This window comes from Temnothorax nylanderi, unplaced genomic scaffold (genome assembly GCF_030848795.1).
Source record: "Temnothorax nylanderi isolate EJ_2023f unplaced genomic scaffold, tnyl_v1.0 TNYL_tig0006_pilon, whole genome shotgun sequence".
Taxonomy (NCBI): Eukaryota; Metazoa; Arthropoda; class Insecta; order Hymenoptera; family Formicidae; genus Temnothorax; species Temnothorax nylanderi.
The window spans coordinates 2,124,159-2,141,993 of NW_027249068.1; the positions used below are offsets into that span (position 1 = coordinate 2,124,159).

At 42.5% G+C, this 17,835-nt stretch overlaps 2 protein-coding genes across 3 annotated transcripts in view; both read left to right on the top strand.

Annotated features, from left to right (window-relative positions):
* The window catches only part of Kibra (WW and C2 domain containing protein kibra), a 62,519-nt gene that overhangs the window by 38,079 nt on the left and 6,605 nt on the right, over window positions 1-17,835 (top strand). For both annotated transcript variants that reach the window (XM_071716526.1, XM_071716516.1), the window contains exons 5-8: window positions 14,383-14,491; window positions 14,822-14,981; window positions 15,329-16,927; window positions 17,330-17,416. In XM_071716526.1, the coding sequence (XP_071572627.1) occupies window positions 14,383-14,491; window positions 14,822-14,981; window positions 15,329-16,927; window positions 17,330-17,416 (1,955 nt within the window). The remainder of the gene's footprint in view (window positions 1-14,382; window positions 14,492-14,821; window positions 14,982-15,328; window positions 16,928-17,329; window positions 17,417-17,835) is intronic.
* On the top strand, window positions 10,710-14,356 carry LOC139778703 (uncharacterized). The gene has a single exon (XM_071716776.1). It carries the CDS (start codon window positions 13,006-13,008, stop codon window positions 13,369-13,371), a length of 366 nt encoding a protein of 121 aa, XP_071572877.1. The 5' UTR covers window positions 10,710-13,005; the 3' UTR covers window positions 13,372-14,356.

Sequence of the window (17,835 nt, forward strand, 5' to 3'; positions counted from 1 at the left end):
AAATTATTAATTTTGCTTTTTTATCATTAGAGGAACTGTGCCTAATATCGCCCTTGTTCTTAATTCCGCACCCTACAATATTGAGATTGTTACGTGTTGCATTCTGTCACGAGGTTTCGCAAGAGGTGTCTTACGTTTTTAATACAGCAAAAAAGATATTTACTACGAACGAATTTCTCCCACGAAAACATGTAATATTGTGTCTATAATTTTATTCTTAAATTAGAGATATTTGTTGCTAACCATTATTGTGATGCTTTAATCGGTTGTTTCTTCCTTGCGGTATTCCTAATTCCGCCCTCTAGGAATGTTCATTATACCGCCCATTTTTCCTAACTGGTCTGCCTGTAGAATACCTCTGAAGCTCCCTCAGCCTCCTGTCCAATGAGTAACAAGATTTTGTTCCGAGAGTAAATCGGCCGGGTGGGGGATGCTGACCACATCACTCCGCCCTATAGTCCGTGAAACCCCATGGGTTTTCTTAATCATTAAAAGAGGATATTTTTACCTTATGTTCTATTTTGAGTTGTTTCCATTTCCAGCATATATTGTGTGTCATAATTGTATTTTTAACAAAAATATGTAAGAGTGCGATATTATAGGAACACTTTTTCTATGTCGAAAAATGCTACTTTTTTGTTTTTCTAGAAAAAATAGTTAAAATAAACTTTGAACACATTCATGCCATGGAGATCATATTACGATAATCCTAGAATAAAATGATGCGGTTTAGTTATATTCTTATAGAAGTTTTCAGTCAAAATTTTGATTTTTAAAAATAGGGTGCGATATTAGGCACAATTCCCCTATTAATGTATTTTCGATTTTTCGAAAACTTTATTTAATTTTATTTGAGGACATAAAATTGCCTTTTCTAAACATTGTTATTTTTCTTCGGAAAATATGAATTTCTAATTTTAACATAAATACACGGAATTGGAAGTTTCGATAAATGTGGAATGTGCTATAAAAATATATATCGCATTGTTTTTCCAAAGAAAATATTTCCACAATATTGTTGATATATACGTCGTATATTTTATATATTTTCCTACGAGGGAATATTTTCAGATAATTCTCGTTCTCACAGAATGTTCTCAGCGAATTTTCTCAGAACGTTCTCGTTCTCGCTTCGCATCGCGGACGATAAATCATGGCGCTTATTGAGCAAATGTTACAACTTACCGCGACGACAGCTCTAATGTTGGAGGAATAATAATCCGTCGGAAATTATTATACATAGACTGTCGTATTCCATTGTCCCGATCAATGTATCTATCAGACTATATGAGTTACATTGAAGTGTTTATGTGACAGATAATGGTCGATGTGCAATCATTTCTAACAATGCGGTAGACAGATCGATGAGGAAGAATCATTGACAAATCGATGAAACATTCCTTTATAAGCGAAGTGTCAATTATTCCAAGAATTCGTATCCTCGAGCGATATTTAAATCGTACTTATTGTCAAAGGATAAAAAATATTTAAAATATTAAAATATTTTGAACACAAAAAAATTCACAGAGTATTTCAAATATTGTTTTATTAATTAGAGAATATACAAGCATACACTTTTAATTCGTTAAAGATTATATAATTATAATATGCACAAAAGATTTATTTAAACCACGCTACACATTTTATTTAAAGCATAACATAGTTATGCAATTAATAATTGAATTAGTAATTATAGATACTTGTTTCAAGGAAAATTAGTTTTTTATTCATATTATTTAGAATAATAAAATGTTTATTTTTTCTGGAAAGAGGAAGAGGAGAAGGGGAGATTTATTAATTGATGCAAACGAAATATGTGTCGAGATCTTAAAAAAAAAAAAAAAAAAAAAAAATGAGCGAAGACTATTTAAGGCGAGGGATGACGCGTCTCAGAAAAATGTTCGAATCGAAGAAGAAGACGCGAAGAAGATCCGCGTTCGATTCCTCGCTCTGGCTCGTGCGTATCTCCGTGCACATTCATGCGGCTTTCCGCGAACATGATTCTTCGGGTGTTACGACCTTTTGCCTCCTGTGCATCGAGAGGAGCACTCCCCTTCCTTTCCCACTTCTCGCGCGCCGCTCGGCGAAGCCGCGACGTAACGAGTTATCGGTAGGTACACTCCGATAATAGCATCGCATTCCATTCATATCAGCATCTCCCGGCGCGCGGCGGCCGGCCACCGCGAACCGTCTCTCACGCACGTACGCACAGACATGCGTGCTTATGTATCTCTCGCGGAGTTAGAGTCGGACGTTCGCGTTCGCGACTGTTCGCGAGACGCTGAATAAAAATTGTAATCCCATGCTCGAGAGACTTTTCGTAACGATAGCGATAGCAACGGCACTTTCCTTTCGCACAGCACTTTCCTCTTATCGGTGCATTTACGGAGCGCGGAGCGCTTTCGTAAAACGTGATTAATTGAACGATAAAACTATTTGTACGTTTGATCGAATATTTGCCGATTAACCTCGCAATTAAGAGCGGGAATGGGCGAGGAGACAGAAATAGATTGAACGGGGGCTTTAACGAGACGGTCTCGTGATTAAACGTCTCATACGTGAACGTCGCAGGCCTGTATTGAACCATCTTTTATCACCCTCACATTCTTAAACTAATTTCGAGCGAAAGGTATCGAGGAGAAAAATTTATTTTCAAATTCCGACTTGTGATTTTAGAATCAGCTTTCTGATGGTACTATTAATAGCGAATCGCTCGTTTGATATACTCGTCAGTTGAAGAATAAGGGTAATATCCGTAAGAGAGAAAGAGAGAGAGCAATATATTTTATTCGTTCGTCGCGATACATTTTATAATTCTAATTGCCGTATAATCCTGCGCCGAAACGAGCATGATTCATGCAAGGTGCAAACATTTCGCACGGGGGAGAGTTGCGAGTGTCTTCACGCATAGCTACATTAAAGCAGATACAAGTCTCGCAAACGTATGTATGCGCGCTCGCGCTCGCGCTCGCGCGCGCGCGCGCACGCGTGTGTGCCAATAAACGCAAAATGCACCGAGAACTTTCCCCGGCAGGAATTCGTTAAATCTTGCTGTATCTGGCCGATAAGGTAACGGTGCTACCGCGAATATATATACCGGGTGTCCCGGCGATACGTCGCGTCGATATAATAATCTATGCGAATTTTTTCGATTGTAATTGATCGGGGATCATAACATTCGACACTCGGCGGACGTAAGTAGGCACGATAGACCTTTCTCCGCGTTTTACCAGTTTATAATTTTAAGTTAGATCTTCCTCCCGATGCCTCAAAATTCGATGAGAGTTTTAATCGCAGAGGATCCGAAAGCGCCGTAACAGGCGATGTATTTTTTGGGGCTTAAAGTTCTCTGACGCACCGTCGATCGAAAAGTTATTACGTAGTTGTTTACGATACGGTAATCGATACGTAAACCGGCGACGCTTGGCGATTAAGCGCCGCGTCGTCGTCGTCGAATTAATTGCCTATCTGGCGAGCGCGAGAGGCGCGATCGGGTTGTTTTGCGCCGCGAGGACGCGGGCAACGCGCTGGAATGCGGCACGACGCCAGACGCTATCGCGACGCTTCGGCGTCGTATCAGCCGTTATCTCCACCGGAGGCAGGTGCGAAAATAAGTTTCTGCGACGCATTAATTCGGCTAAGTTCCCTTTCCTCGCTCTGCACAATCACCTCGATTAAGTTCCTCGTAGATTAGTTTTTCGCGGATTACTTTATATTTTGCTAATTACGTTATCAGCGCGATTCACGATTTACATTATCATTTTTACCATTTGTATCGTCGCTGCGACTGAATGAACGAACAAATGGGATTTTACTGTATCTCTCGACCGTACTTCTAAGATTTAATTCCTTTTCCTCGATCGTTTCTTTTGTAATCGAAGAATTGTTGGGGTTTTTTAAATATAAAAAACGTTCGATCGAGGAATTTATAAGGATGGATCATCGGGATATTCCGGACGCTCTTCGCATCAAGCGGAGTGCATTTTTACATCTCGTTCTCTCTCTCCAAGATAAATGAAACGGTATTAGGGAGTTCCGCCGCGCTCTTTACGCGTTGCAACGCAACGGCGGTGGACGCGCACGCTCGTATAACATTTGCGGAATGCGCGATACACTTTCACTCGGTATGAGCATTAATACAAAAGTAAGGTGCTTTCGGTGCGGCGTGCGGATTTACCGCGGCGAATCGTGTAACCCCACGTTGACTCCCCGTCGATGGCGTGGAGTATCTGAACTTCGTGGCGACTTCTGTGAGCAAGAACGTGGACTGCGTCACATAGCGGGGCTCGTCAGTCGGCGCAAAGTGAATATCAAGCCGAGATATCCGCCAGTTGCATAAAGCCCGCGTCCGCCACGATAAACGGATAAACGGATCGGAATTGCGCGGGACGTATGCGGGACGTAATTCGATAGCCATGGCTTAATTCGCGATAAAGACGCTCGTCATAATAAATAATTAATAAATAAAAAATGTATAATGAATTCTTTCTTATACGGAGTACCTAGTACTTTAAAAAAAAAAAACTTCCTTCTGCAATTAATAAATGTCTTCTCCCACTTTTTTTAAATCTTTGATGATTGAACGAAGTAAATGTTTCGACTGTCAAAGTACGACTTAAAAAAATAGAAAAAAAGGATAATGAAAGAAAGAGAGAGAGAGAGAGAGAGAGAGAGAGAGAGAGAGAGAGAGAGAGAGAGAGAGAGAGGATGGATAAAATTTTCCCCTTTTCAAATATAAACAATTTTTTTTAATTTTTCGGATATATTCTTATTTCTTCAGATTAATGCCGGGCGAGTCATACTCCCCGATTATGATTTAGAAAAAGGTGAAATTGACGGAGAGGGGAGGGAATTTTTGGAAAGGTGCCGGAGCGGCAGGTCGCGTGTATATCCAGTCCTTCTATTAGCCGATGGATCCTCTCCTCTTCTCTCTCTTTCTCTCCCCGATCTTCCCTCCTCCTACTCTTTTTCTCTCGCGGGAGCCACGTGCGCCTTGAGGAACTCTTCTTTTATATCCCGCGTCCTTTGTTCGGCAGCAGCTGTCCGGCCAAAGAAATTCCTTTCTCGACCGTCAGCCCGATTACTCTCGATCCCTCCGTTCCCCCCTCTTTCTCTCGCACCCTTCCCCTCTTCCTCCCGCCGTCGAACGTAAATCTGAATCAGATATCACTGATCTCGCGCGTTCCATCCGACGCTCAGCAAAAATTCACGCGCACGCCGATAAACGTACATGTGCGAAATGCTTTTTTTGTACAGTATATTCACCGCGAGTACACAGAGAATATCTGAACGATGGATTCATCGTCGAGGAATTTCACATTGAAGTTCCTATAACAAAAGTTCTTTTATTACGAGATCTACCTATTTAAAATGAAATTTATCATCTTTTCTCAATCAAAGTTTCGAGAAGACTCCAAAGTTTTTCGAAGAATTCGAAATATTTTACAACAATAATCGAGGAACCTGTAGACGTTTATAGTTCTCAATAAGGCACGTATAATTAACGAATACCGAAGTGCCTTTCCAATTATCATTTTTTATCTTATTTGTCCGCTTTATTCGCTCAAAAACAAAGTATTATAAATCGTATCTCTGAACTGTACTTTAGAAAGACATTGTGTGATGCACGAGATGATAATTGCATTTTACGAGACAGTTTGCATTTTAATCAAGTACAATGCCATTATAAAGTTCTTGTGCATTAATAATTTTTGTTCTAAAATGTAAAATCAATCTACAAATTTACTTTAGAAAGATAATTTATTCAAGTTTTAATATGTCAATCTCAGATTTCAAGCTTCAATATATTCATCATTATTACAAACACAAAGTTTAACACGATTCAAAAATTTCGAATCAATTATCTTACAATTAGGGCCTAGAATGTTTAAGGGTGTTCTAAAGAGTTAGTTAAAATGTAACGAAGTTGACGAAAATTTAATATATTGTGTATTCTCTTTCAAAGTTCAGGGCCAAATTTCTAATCGATTCACAATTTAGATAAAAAGTTATCAATTCTTGAATATCCGTTTTACAAAGGGTTTTACAGAGAAAAGTGTAAACATTAAAAAATGTTACCAATATAATAATATTTTACACACAAGCAGATCATCAACAAACAAAAATATAGCAACAAAATTTGAAACGATTTACAATTTTTTTTGAAATTTTGTTTTGAAAAAAAAAAAAAATAGTAGTAACAGTTATTTACAGTCACTAAATCTACGTCTTTTACATTCTATTAGATGTTCCGTAACTATTTATATACATTTATTTGTTTTTGGATCCCTGGAGAATTAATATAAGAGTTTTTAATATTTCCTGCATACTTTTGGTTGGGACGGTACCTATAGAACACCCTTAAGCATTTTGATGATAAAATTCTTAATATATTTATTATACTTAGAATATTATAATATCATATGGATGGTGAATATAGAAAAATTTAACGACCACGAAATATTAAAACATGTTGAAATTCCCGAAAACAACGATTATGAAGCAATTTGCAAGTTATTTTTATTTCTTAAGGGATAAAAGCTTTAAAATTACGCGTAGATCTTGATAGAAGATTTCTCATTTTACGCGAAAAAGTTACCACAGATGAGAACGCCCGAGACATCGTGTTGGAGATCGAGAACGCAAAGTTGCATCCGCTTGTATGCACGTCCGATTTTCCTATCCCCGGGGTCCCGAAGTGGATCAGGTTGTTTAGAGGGGCCCTGGTGGGGCCCTTGGAGCGAAGCACGAGACCCACTTCATACGGAATTCGGTAGCCACAGGGCGATCACGTGAGCGCCCGGTAGCGCTCGGGCCCCCAACGCGTTCTCCTTCCCCTCTGGTCCCTTCCTCACCACTCTTCTACCTAAACCTAATCATTTTAATCTCGAGAGCACGTTCCTCTTTCTTCCTTTTCGTCGTGGCGGCCATCGTCGGGTCCTCATCAGCCTTGGGAGGTAGCAGCGGGCCCCCGGCCGAATTGTTCTTGCCAAGAATCGAGACTTTTTAATTTCATTTCTTACTACCCGGAAATATTTTATTGGCGCGCCTTACATGTCTGGTTACAGACACATGTTCCTCGATAAACGTCTTGATAAAGTTCTCGATTATAATCGAATAATGGCATAAACGATTACTCGCGGTTTCCGATGCATTACATGTAATCTCTAAAATACTGTAAATTATTCAAAGACGCGTCTTCATAGAACAAAAACATATTAATATAAACTTTTAATGTATATTTCTTGCGCAGTTGTTGTTTAGGGATCAATACCTCAATTCGGATACAGAGGACAACATCGAAAATAAATAAACACAAAATTAGTCGATTCAGATTAATTTTTGCCATTGCGAGTAATGAACGACTCTCAAGAAACTCCTTTAAATGTCAATAATTATTAGGTCCTATCGAACTTGCGTCGCGTCAAGCTCTTCCCTCCCTTTCTTTCTCGCTCACTCGCTCGCGCATTCACGCAAGAAAATCGTACGAATGCGCCCAATTACAAAACACCGCGGGCATTCCTGAATAAGCCTATACACTAAGGTCGTAATAGTGGCCTGGCACTGGCCTCGTACGTATCCTCGGTCCGTCTCCATTCCTCTCTTTCTCTCTCTCTCTCTCCTCCCCCTCTCTGTCTCTCTTTCTCTTTCTCTTTCTCTCTGTTTCTCTCTGTTACCTCGCTTCTTCTCTCCTTTATTTGTACTCCCTCTCCGCGCGCGAGCCCGCGTGGTTGGCGCACTATAAAAGGGGGCCCCGCGAACCGGGCCCGACCCGGGTCCCGCTGCCTCCGCGCCGCGCGCTTAGATAAATATGCGGGAGGGGTCGGAATTCCTCACTCGGCTGCATTCCGATCCCTCCTCCTCCGCCGTCTCCACTGCCGCCACCATCACCATCCGCGCTCGCTCGCGCGAGCGAGCCTCCTTCCTTGCCATTACTCCTTGCAACGTGAACTTCTCGGCCGCGGCCTCTCTTTCTCTTTTTCTTCGTTCTTTCCTGCCTTTTTCTCTTTCTCCCTCGGTCTTTCTATCTTAAGTTCTTCTAGCTCGCTCGTCCTCCTCGCTCGCGCGCAAATCATTTCTCTGGCATGGTGTCAAACTCTCACGGGCCTCACGGCATTCTTCGTTTGTAGTATACAATTGATACAGAATGATACAGATCATGAAGAATTAAAAAATCCATACAACCGCTCCTGCTTTGCCTAAATGCAATGCTTCTTCTTATCATCCCGTGCAAAGCATTTAGTAGCCAATTATTGTTATCTTCTGTCTCGTTTCGTTTTCTTCCATGGAAGACTCTCTAAAGATACTTTATTTTCTTCACCGACTTTTTACTTCTGCCATCCTTCTCCAGTGTGTTCACCTCTGTTTACTTCTTTTTAGCTTTCTCGTTGATTCTATCTCTATTTGCATTTGAGCGATATACAAGCACAACACTTTTCATTCGCCTTCTTTTCTTCCCTGCTATACTTCATTCGTAACTTTACTCTGTCCTCTCACATCCTCGTCTATTTCTCAGACTTCTTTTCCCATCTTTCCGCCATGCCGTGTCTTATTTTACCGTCTTCCTCTGGCATTCCAGTTTTCTTCGTCTCTTCTGGTCCATTCCCTCATTCGTAACTCTCCTGTTTACTTGCTCCCACCCTTCTCGCCGTCACTCCTCTCGGAAACGCATTCCCGTCGACCTCTCCATATATTTTCTTCCTAGTGCAGCTCTTGTCTTCCGCTTCGCCACGGACATCGTCCTTTCATCGCGCGGAAAGATCCCGCGCGCAAGTGCCGAGATGAAGCCACCGAGATAGCACACGTGCGTGCACGCGTATGTGCACGCGTACGTTATATACACTGCGCCCGCGCCGCAACGACTACGAGAATTATTATCATAGACGAATTCACCGAAGTGTATATGCGACCCTCGTACGCCGCATGATCCCCTCGACCGGAAGGCCAATCGCGCCGGAGAATACCTTATAACATTTTGACCATGTTGCGACAGTTGTACAAATCGCACCTGCGTTTCCTCGGAAATCCTCAATCAGGATCGGATATAATTAGAGATTTTTCACTGAATTTGCTTTATCCAGGTTTATCTATATGTTAATGGTGAATTAAACGGAAAACGGAGATCTCTCACTCGTATATGTAAATTAATAATGGGTCTATTTTCTATTTTCTTTGCTGAGCTGACTAGTTCAGAGTTTATCTTTTTCCTTCCAATATGGAGTAAGTGCAGCCAGTTTAGCAATAGGAAACAGACCTAATGTTTCTTAATGAGAAATTTCTCCGATGACGATCGATGAGAGTGATACAATCGACGCGCGGGCACCATTTTGCGATACGAAAGTATTAAGCCTGCGTAATCACTTTTACTGCGTGCGCGCGTGGAATGCAATCGGAAAATGACAGATTAATTGGTATTCGGGATCGGTAATCTATTTCTCTTTGTAATCCTTCGACTCTTTTAATCATCCTTCTCATCTAAGATAAGAATTCTTTCGAGCCATTAGTGAGCCGGTGAGGCAAGTCACCCCAACGTAAAATGAGAGAAAAGAGAAAAGACGTTAGGTAGCATATGCGTAATCTGTAGGCGATTTGAAATGTGACCGTTTTTTATAATGGATATTTTTCACGGGGATTTCAAATAAAAAGCTGTTGTTTCTTGAAGAGAACGGTATATTACGGACATATAAATACTTCACAATTCGTTTATATCGATCTCTTCGAAATTGTCCGAGATCGGGGACGAAACTCTCGGTGAGACGGTTCTATCGAGGCGGCTGGAATTTTGAACGAGAGCAAACGACGACGTTCGTGGTTTCTCGTAGCATTCCCAAGGCGGAGGACGCGAGGCGCTCGCGAGAACGAGGAGCAGGAAGAGATAGAGAGAGAGAGAGAGGGTGGGAGGGAGAGAGAGAAAGAGTGAAAGAAGGAGGGAGAGAAGGTAGGCCGATGGAATGGAATTCAGCAATCAGTTAGGCATTCGGCTCCTAGGATAGCGAGCTCCAGGCGGTATAAATCGCGACCGTTTGCGCAGGAATATATCCGAGAGACGCCTTCCGCCTCCTCTTCGTCCTGTCGCGTCCCCTCTCCTCTCTACGGGCCCGACGACGCGCGGCTCGTCTTCCTTCTCGTATGATCCTGCCGTACCTCACTCCTCTCATATCCTTCGTGATGACCTTTTGTTTTTTGTCATGCTAGGAACGGTATTAGGCGTCTCGCTTGGAATGCGGCTGTCGCTGAAGAGCCCTCGTTCCTTCGAATCCCTTCAGGCAGGAGATATGTCCTAGACTCTAGACACCAAGCGATACCGAGAAACGGGGATACAAGCTCTAGCATTTCAGCTAGAGTCGCAAACAAAGTTGATTATGTTGAATCAGGCGTAAAATCTTATAAATGCTAATTCTAGATACGTTTAATGTTGGATATAACTTGGATATTAATTGCGGAAGACAAGTTTAATCTGTGACATAGAGTTTTGAAATTTTAGCATAATAGAATTACTGGATAAATAACGAAGTACGTTAGTGATATTACGTATATAAAATAGTGAGAAAAAATGTGCAAAATGTGTGTATATATATGTTCTTTTACCATGGAGCTTCTAAGAGCTAACCGAGAGAAAGAATAGCGTTGAAGATCCGAGTACACGATGAGTATATCACGGAAGAGGTCAAAATCAGGGGAGAGTGACAACTGGGACCCAAGAGAGGGCCGGAGATTTCCTGTCGGAAATTGAAGCCATTTCGCCGTTCCGGGAAAGAGAAGAAGAAAGTTAGTCCATCGAACGAAAAAAGGATACGCTAGTCGAAGGTCGGGCCATGGAGGCGGCGGCGATGGAGGAGTAGGAAGAGATGGAGAAGGACGAGGATAAGGATGAGGATGAGGATGGGGAGGACAGGCGGGTGGAAAAATAAGGCCCCTTTCCGCGGAGCGGACCAAGCTGGCCAGTACTTGATACCATCTGTGTGCTCTCTCGACAATAATAGTATGGACCGAGAAATATGTGCGCGAGGCGCCGTGGGTTCTCTCCGACGTTTTGAGGGCGAAGAGGAAGAATGGCGTGGAGGGGAGGAAGAGAGAAAGATTGTGATGGCTTCGTGGAGAGGATGCGAGAAGGCGCAGGGGGAGGAGGAGGGAAAGGAAGAAGGAGAGGGAGCGGAAAGAACTCGTGTGCTCTCCTCCGGTGCACATACTGGAGCCCCACGGATGAGGCGAGTCCCCGCGATTGGCGGAGAGTGGTGGGGCGGCGCGCAACGAGCGAGGCCTCGCTGCCCTGCCGGCTGGGTCCGCTCTTAGATGATCATCCGGAGACACGGCTGATGGGGCCAGTAGGGGCCCCAGAAATTCCAACAAGGACGGGGCATAATGCGCGACTCAAGGTCGGTTCTACTACCGACGGCAAGGCCCCGACGGATGCGACCACGTTCAAGCAGGGTCGTACCGTGACCTCGCCGGATCTCCTCCCCGCCCTTCCCTTTTCCCTTCTCTTTCCTTGCCCTTCCATCGCGTCCCTTCTTCATGCCTCGTCCTACCTCTCCCTCATCCATTCGTCCTCATCCTCCGCTGTTCCTCAGCAATTCTGGCTACCCTCTCGTCCACCTTTATCTGCTTGCTCCTGTCCTTATAGCTTGCGCGCGCGCGCTGTCCCCACCAATGACAGAATCGTGCGCTGGCCCTCAGGCGCCCTGCGCTTCTGGATTACATTGCATGCGACGACATTCCGCGGGTCTGAAAAAATAGACTCCCTCGAGCGCCAGAATAATGATAATAAACATGGACTTGGACACTTTGCACAATGGAAAATAATTTTTGATGATTTAATGAAGATTTTATCTTGCTCTGATATAAAAAAGTTAAAAAAATATTTACGAGATTATATATTTTTATTATTATCAACTAATATTAGTTTTCATTTATCACTTTTGGACGCAGTTTTACATGCATTGCAATACAATGAATATATGAGATGTACGAGTGAAAATTTAATATATTTTACAATTAGTATAAGAACGAAAGATTGTTTTTTGACTTCTATCAAACAACAATATCTAGTTATATGAAATTATTTTCCTTTGAAGGATAAGCACTTCTCACATTTAAATATTTGATGATTAAGGAATATTTAACAAGTCTCAGTTCCAGGATCCATTTATAGAGCATATTAACTGATTTGCTTTCAATGCTAGAGTAAGGCATTATATTGTGCCATTTAAATTTTTAACTAATTCTTTATAAACCAGAACTTAGAATTTGCACCGAGGTCCTGGTTGCGACAATCCTGTCGGGGCTGTTGAGGCCCGCCTTTTTACGTCGGGTAAGAAAGAGGCGCTTGAGGCCGCCGAGAAGTGAGAGAGATGGCATGAAAAATATACGATGGAGGAAGCGCCTGGAATGAGAGAGGAAAAGATGAAGAAGAAGAAGAAGAAGACGTAGAAGAAGAAGAGAAGGAGGAAGAGGATGAAGAGGGAGTACGTGGAGCCAGTTTGTGTTCCATCCCGTTGAGGAGAGGAAAGAATCTGTGTGCGTGAGTTTGCGGTAGTAGGGGTAAAAGAGGTATTGGGGGAGGGATAGGACGGATACCGTAGAGAGGGGATAGGCAGGACTGGCCGGACGATGCAAGAAGCGAAGGAAGAGAAGACAAAAAGAGGAAAAAAGGTGGGATCCCTTAAAAATTGAGACCCACGGAGGTGGGGATCGGAATTTCGGGCCCCGTACACCGGCCAGTCTCGAGGAGGCCTTCGCGAAGATGAGGCGAGGAGAAAAGAGGAGATAGAAGAGTACACGAGAGCGCAGGAGGGCACGAGACGGGATTGAGAGAAGGAAGTGAAGAAGCGGAGAAACGAAAGGAGACGAAGAGAGAAAGAGAGAGAGAGAGAGAGAGAGAGGGTGGAAGAGAAATATAAAGAAAAGAGGAAGAAGAGGAAAAAGCGGAGGTGGAGGAGGAGGAACAGGAGGAAGAAAGGCATCGCGTAGCCACAGAGAGTGCGCACAGTCCACCGTGTACTCGGCATGGACCGTCAGTACACTCTCTGCATACTACCGGCACATCAGTACCGTAACTACGTGGACAATTACCATCATCATCAGCAACAGCAGGCGCAAAAGCAGCAACACAGAAGTTTGCAACCTCCAACATATCTTCAGTATCAACAGCAACGCTTGATTCAGCAGCGGCAGCAACAGCAGCAGCAAGAGCAGATCTACGAAAACGTCGTATCACAATACCGCATGAGGATGTGCTATCATAATGATTACGAGAACGACGAGCAGATACAGAGGTTCTACTGGGAGCAGTGTTACCAGCGCGACGATACCGACACTACAGCATATTACTACTGCGAATATGTAAGGGCTCCACTTGGGATTACTCGATAAGAAATATTTCCAAGTACTTGTTGGTATCGCCAGTTAATATCGAGCGTCGTTTCCTCTTTCCGAGGACGGAAATTGAGTGTATTTTAGTGCCTCTCTTCGCAACGTAAAATCACGTTCTTATCTTTCAGGAGGTGCTTCGCAAATATTAAATATTAAATAATATAAAATAAATAATATAATATAATATAATATAATATAATATTAAATATTCTTTTACGACGAAACGTGATTATGTGCCAGCGAATGTGAGCCGTCGAAATATTTTTTAGTGAGATCAATGTATCGTGATGCATTCTTTGCATAAAAAACCGTGTGGTTTTTTCGAATATTGGGAATACAGTGATGTCGCATCTGGGATCGTAAAACTGCACATAATAAGAATTTAATTATATTTTCCACGTGAAATATACAATATTTTATTAAACAGCATATATCGGAGATTATACTTATATGATTAAGATCAATCTTTTTCATTCTAATTATCTGTGAAAATATTATACAAAATGCAGATCCCTTTCTTCAATCATTATTTATCCAGAAAAGGTCCCTTTTATATTAAAGAAAGATAGGGAGTTGTCTTCTTGGATTTATTTTCTTGGAGGATTTCGTTTTAATCTTCTTCACTTATATTTCTTCACGTATAATCTTTTTTTATGTATACAAGTTACCATCTGACATTCTAGCGCGTGCAATTTGCACGTGATCGCTAAACAAATAATTGGAAACCGGACAGCTCGGCAACGCTGCTATTTATGGAAGTGAAATTGCCTAAATGCTTAGAATTTAAATAACTGCCGTTTAAAAGTTACATAACTACGAAAAATCTTTTTAGCGTTTATCATTTTCTTAACACATCTAATTAGTTTGTCTCACATGTTACGAGTAAAGACATTTTTGCCGATTACAGTGATCGATATCAAAACGAGTGTTACATTAAGTTGTATATTGATATAAATATGAAAATTATTTGGTGACTGTTGTTCTAAAAAGATTCAAATTCTTGTGTTATAGGCGAAGAAGGAGATCTATGACATAAAACATCAGAGGCTTTGCCTGGCGCAGGATGAGTACAATCACCTCAATAATGCCTTAACCACCCTTGGCGCATCGCGTACAAGTTGTGAGTATGATTTAACAGAAAGTGGATTTTAATCGTTTTTTTTTTAATTAATTAGTATTTTGGATAAATTATGCGCGTTATATGCGGTTTATATTTACGAATGCTTCGTCAATCAATCATGAATAAAAAAGTGTTCCATTGATAAAACAAGATTGCAGAAATTAAGGAATTTGCTATGAATTAAGGAATTTGTTTTGATCAGCAGTTTTCGAATTTTTTGAGATTTTACACGGTCAAATATCCGATTTGAAATAAATTGTAACGCGAGTAGGCAGAAAAGAGTTTTCATTATCGGAAAGTGTTTAATGAACGGCCATTTGTGGTTCGCAGTGTGTTCCAGCTCGAGTTCCTTGAGCACCAAATACGACCCTGACCTGCTTAAATCGGACGTGGCACTCGCGAGGAGCCGAGTTTCTCGACTAAAACGAGAACTCGAGCAGATTCGAGCGGAGATGAATTGCACGCAACGAGGAGTGGATACTCTCGCCAGGTATTACACACACGAACATTAATCGGCGACGGCCAATTTTTGTACTAAACATTTTAAGTAATTTAATCTCAATTTTTCCCCCTCCGGATTTAAGATTTAATTTAAGAATTACAAACGCATGAAAATCATTTGTATGCATTTTACTAATGGTAAGTTATGCAAAGTTTTGACTTACGATTATCTCAGTAACTTACGTCAATAATAATTTTGATTCGTGAAATCGAAGTTTTATCAATATCGTAGAATTATGAACCAGTCTTTTTTTTCAACTACATCGACAGTTATTTGTATAGTACTTACAATACTTGAGAGTAATTCTAACTTCTGCGATTTATTTTTTTCCATAGTGTGGAACAAAAATTGAGCAACCATCATGGTGGATGCTACAATATCATGGAGGCGCAGGCGATCATGACGGAGCTCCGCAACATCCAGAAGTCCTTGAGTTCGGGCGAGAAAGAGAAGGCTGAGCTGATGCAATCGCTCGCGCAATTAAAGGACGAACTAACAAGGTTGCAACTATGCGAGGGCAGTCCGGAAGCTAGCACGCTCAGCTTGCCGCAGGAGAAGCTCAGCACAGCCTCCCAGACCGATCTCTCGGGTGAGCTGGTACCGATTGGCACCCGGCTGGCCGAGATGGCGCGTATGAGGCTGCAATACGATGAGGCGAGAAAACAGATCCAGCATATACAACAGCAATTGGCTGATCTCGAGGAAAAGGTGACGCCGGGTCAAACCGAGAGTGATAAGGACAAGCTGCTACTATTCCAGGAGAAGGAACAATTGCTGAGGGAATTACGTAGCATCACGCCGCGCACGAGGACGCAACAGGACATGAAGAAGATCCAGTTGGAGATTCGCAGGCTCGAACAGGACCTTAATACCGCCTTCGAACTTTCGAACAAAACCATTACCGATCGCGTACGACTCCACGAAGAGAAGCAACTGTTACTGCAGCAACTCAGGAATGCGCTACGCTCGATGGCGATGTTGGAGGGCCAGTTGAAAACTTTGAGCGCTAGCACATTGTCAGTGAGCAGCAGTTCCAGTCTCGGAAGCCTCAGTACGACGAGCAGCAAGGGTTCCCTCAGTTCCGGGCTCAGTTTCACGGACATTTACGGTGGTCCGCAGTGTTTGGGATCGGTTAGTTCGCAACAGGAACGACCAGTTGATATGGTTGACCTTCACAGACGTGTCGAGAGACTGTTGCGTGGTTCCGAACAAAGCAATCTCGTCGGCACACCCTCACCCGGCAGATCACAGCCCAGTCTCTCCCCAAGATCGAGTCTGTCCAGTGTAAGCCCGCCGGTGTCGCCGTTGTACGAAAACGCGCCGATGGGTCCGCCGCCCGCTTACGATCAGGTGGAGCAACAGAGAAGGCAGTATCAGAGAGCAGCACCTGCAGCGACGGTAACGACAACGGCGATGGCGACAGGGATTAGTGGTGCTGTCGCGTCGCACCTGGACGGGAATCACCTGGAAGACCGTTTGTCGGAATTCAGGCTGAGTCAGCAGCAAGGAGTAGCGTCGCAGCAAGAACAGTCGTGCTCTGTCAATTCGCAGGATCGTCTGAAACTCGTGGTCGGTCCCCATCCACCCGTCGAACTGCAATCGAGTAACATGTCCCAGGGTAGCGGCCTGGGCAGGCCTGGCGCGAGTGGCGCGCAACTGCAATTGCAGCAGCCACCGTCCTTGCCGCAGGAGCCACCTCCCTTGTCGCCGATCAGCGAGACGCCACCGCCTACTGGGATCAGGTCGAGGGCCAGCAGTTCCGGCACCAACACTAGATCCGTCTCTGCCGCGGTCTCTGACGAGAGCGTCGCAGGTGACTCAGGTGTCTTCGAGGCGTGCAATCGGAAAAGATTGTCCGGGCCTATCTCCGATGTGGACCTATTAGCTTCCGGCGAAATGAGCCTAGAAACGGCGCAGGTGCAGATTAAACTGAGGTATGTTTCGTTTATTTTATCTATACTATAGAATAAATAAAAATTTGCATAGAAATATCACAATATTATAGAGATATATTCGTTTCACAGAAAATAATATTACTATATAATCATTAAAAATTTATTACATTATTAAATTGTAAAATAATTTTATCAATACAAAAAATAATAAATGAAAATATTTTTTAGAAAGATTATTATAACAAACCATACAGAAATTATTTTGAAAATATTTTTTAATTTTCTATGTGACAATTTTTTAAATAACATTTAAACATTATTTTTACTTATGTATTTAATTATGATAAATTACTATATACCTACATTAGTTTTACTTGCGTTCTTCTGATGATTCGTATTTTGAAACAACAGAACTGAAATCTCTAATCTTACAATTAACAGGTATTCGGTGAGCGACGGACTACTTCATGTTGGCATCGAACGCGCGAGAAATCTGGCCGCGCTTTTCATACCCGAAAACGCACAAGTGTGAGTACCTACATAAATTTTTTTCTAATTACTTTCAAACAATATGTTCTATGCAATATTTTATCAATTGTCACGTATTCCGACCGTTGCACCGTTTACCCTCAACTCTCATTCCTCGGAAGACAAATATTTATATCCGCGATTAGTTAACATCTCGAGGTTCAACGCGCATAGCCGCCGCTGATAGCTCGAACTATCCGCGCGAACGGTATCTTATTCTTAAAAATAACTTCACCGATTAAATAACTTCGTTGCGCAATGTTAGATCAACCTGCCGGCGAGTTACGCAAATGCACTCGACTTTTGTCTATTCGTGCGCAATCGGCACGATCTTAATGACCCAAGTTGGCCGGCCGATCGATCACTCGCCCCCCTCACCCGCCGACGTATCAGAAATTGGAATGTAATTATGAAATCCT

Excerpts from the sequence above, each read along its gene's own strand:
- LOC139778703 (XM_071716776.1), top strand. The coding sequence starts at position 13,006 with ATGGACCGTCAGTACACTCTCTGCATACTACCGGCACATCAGTACCGT.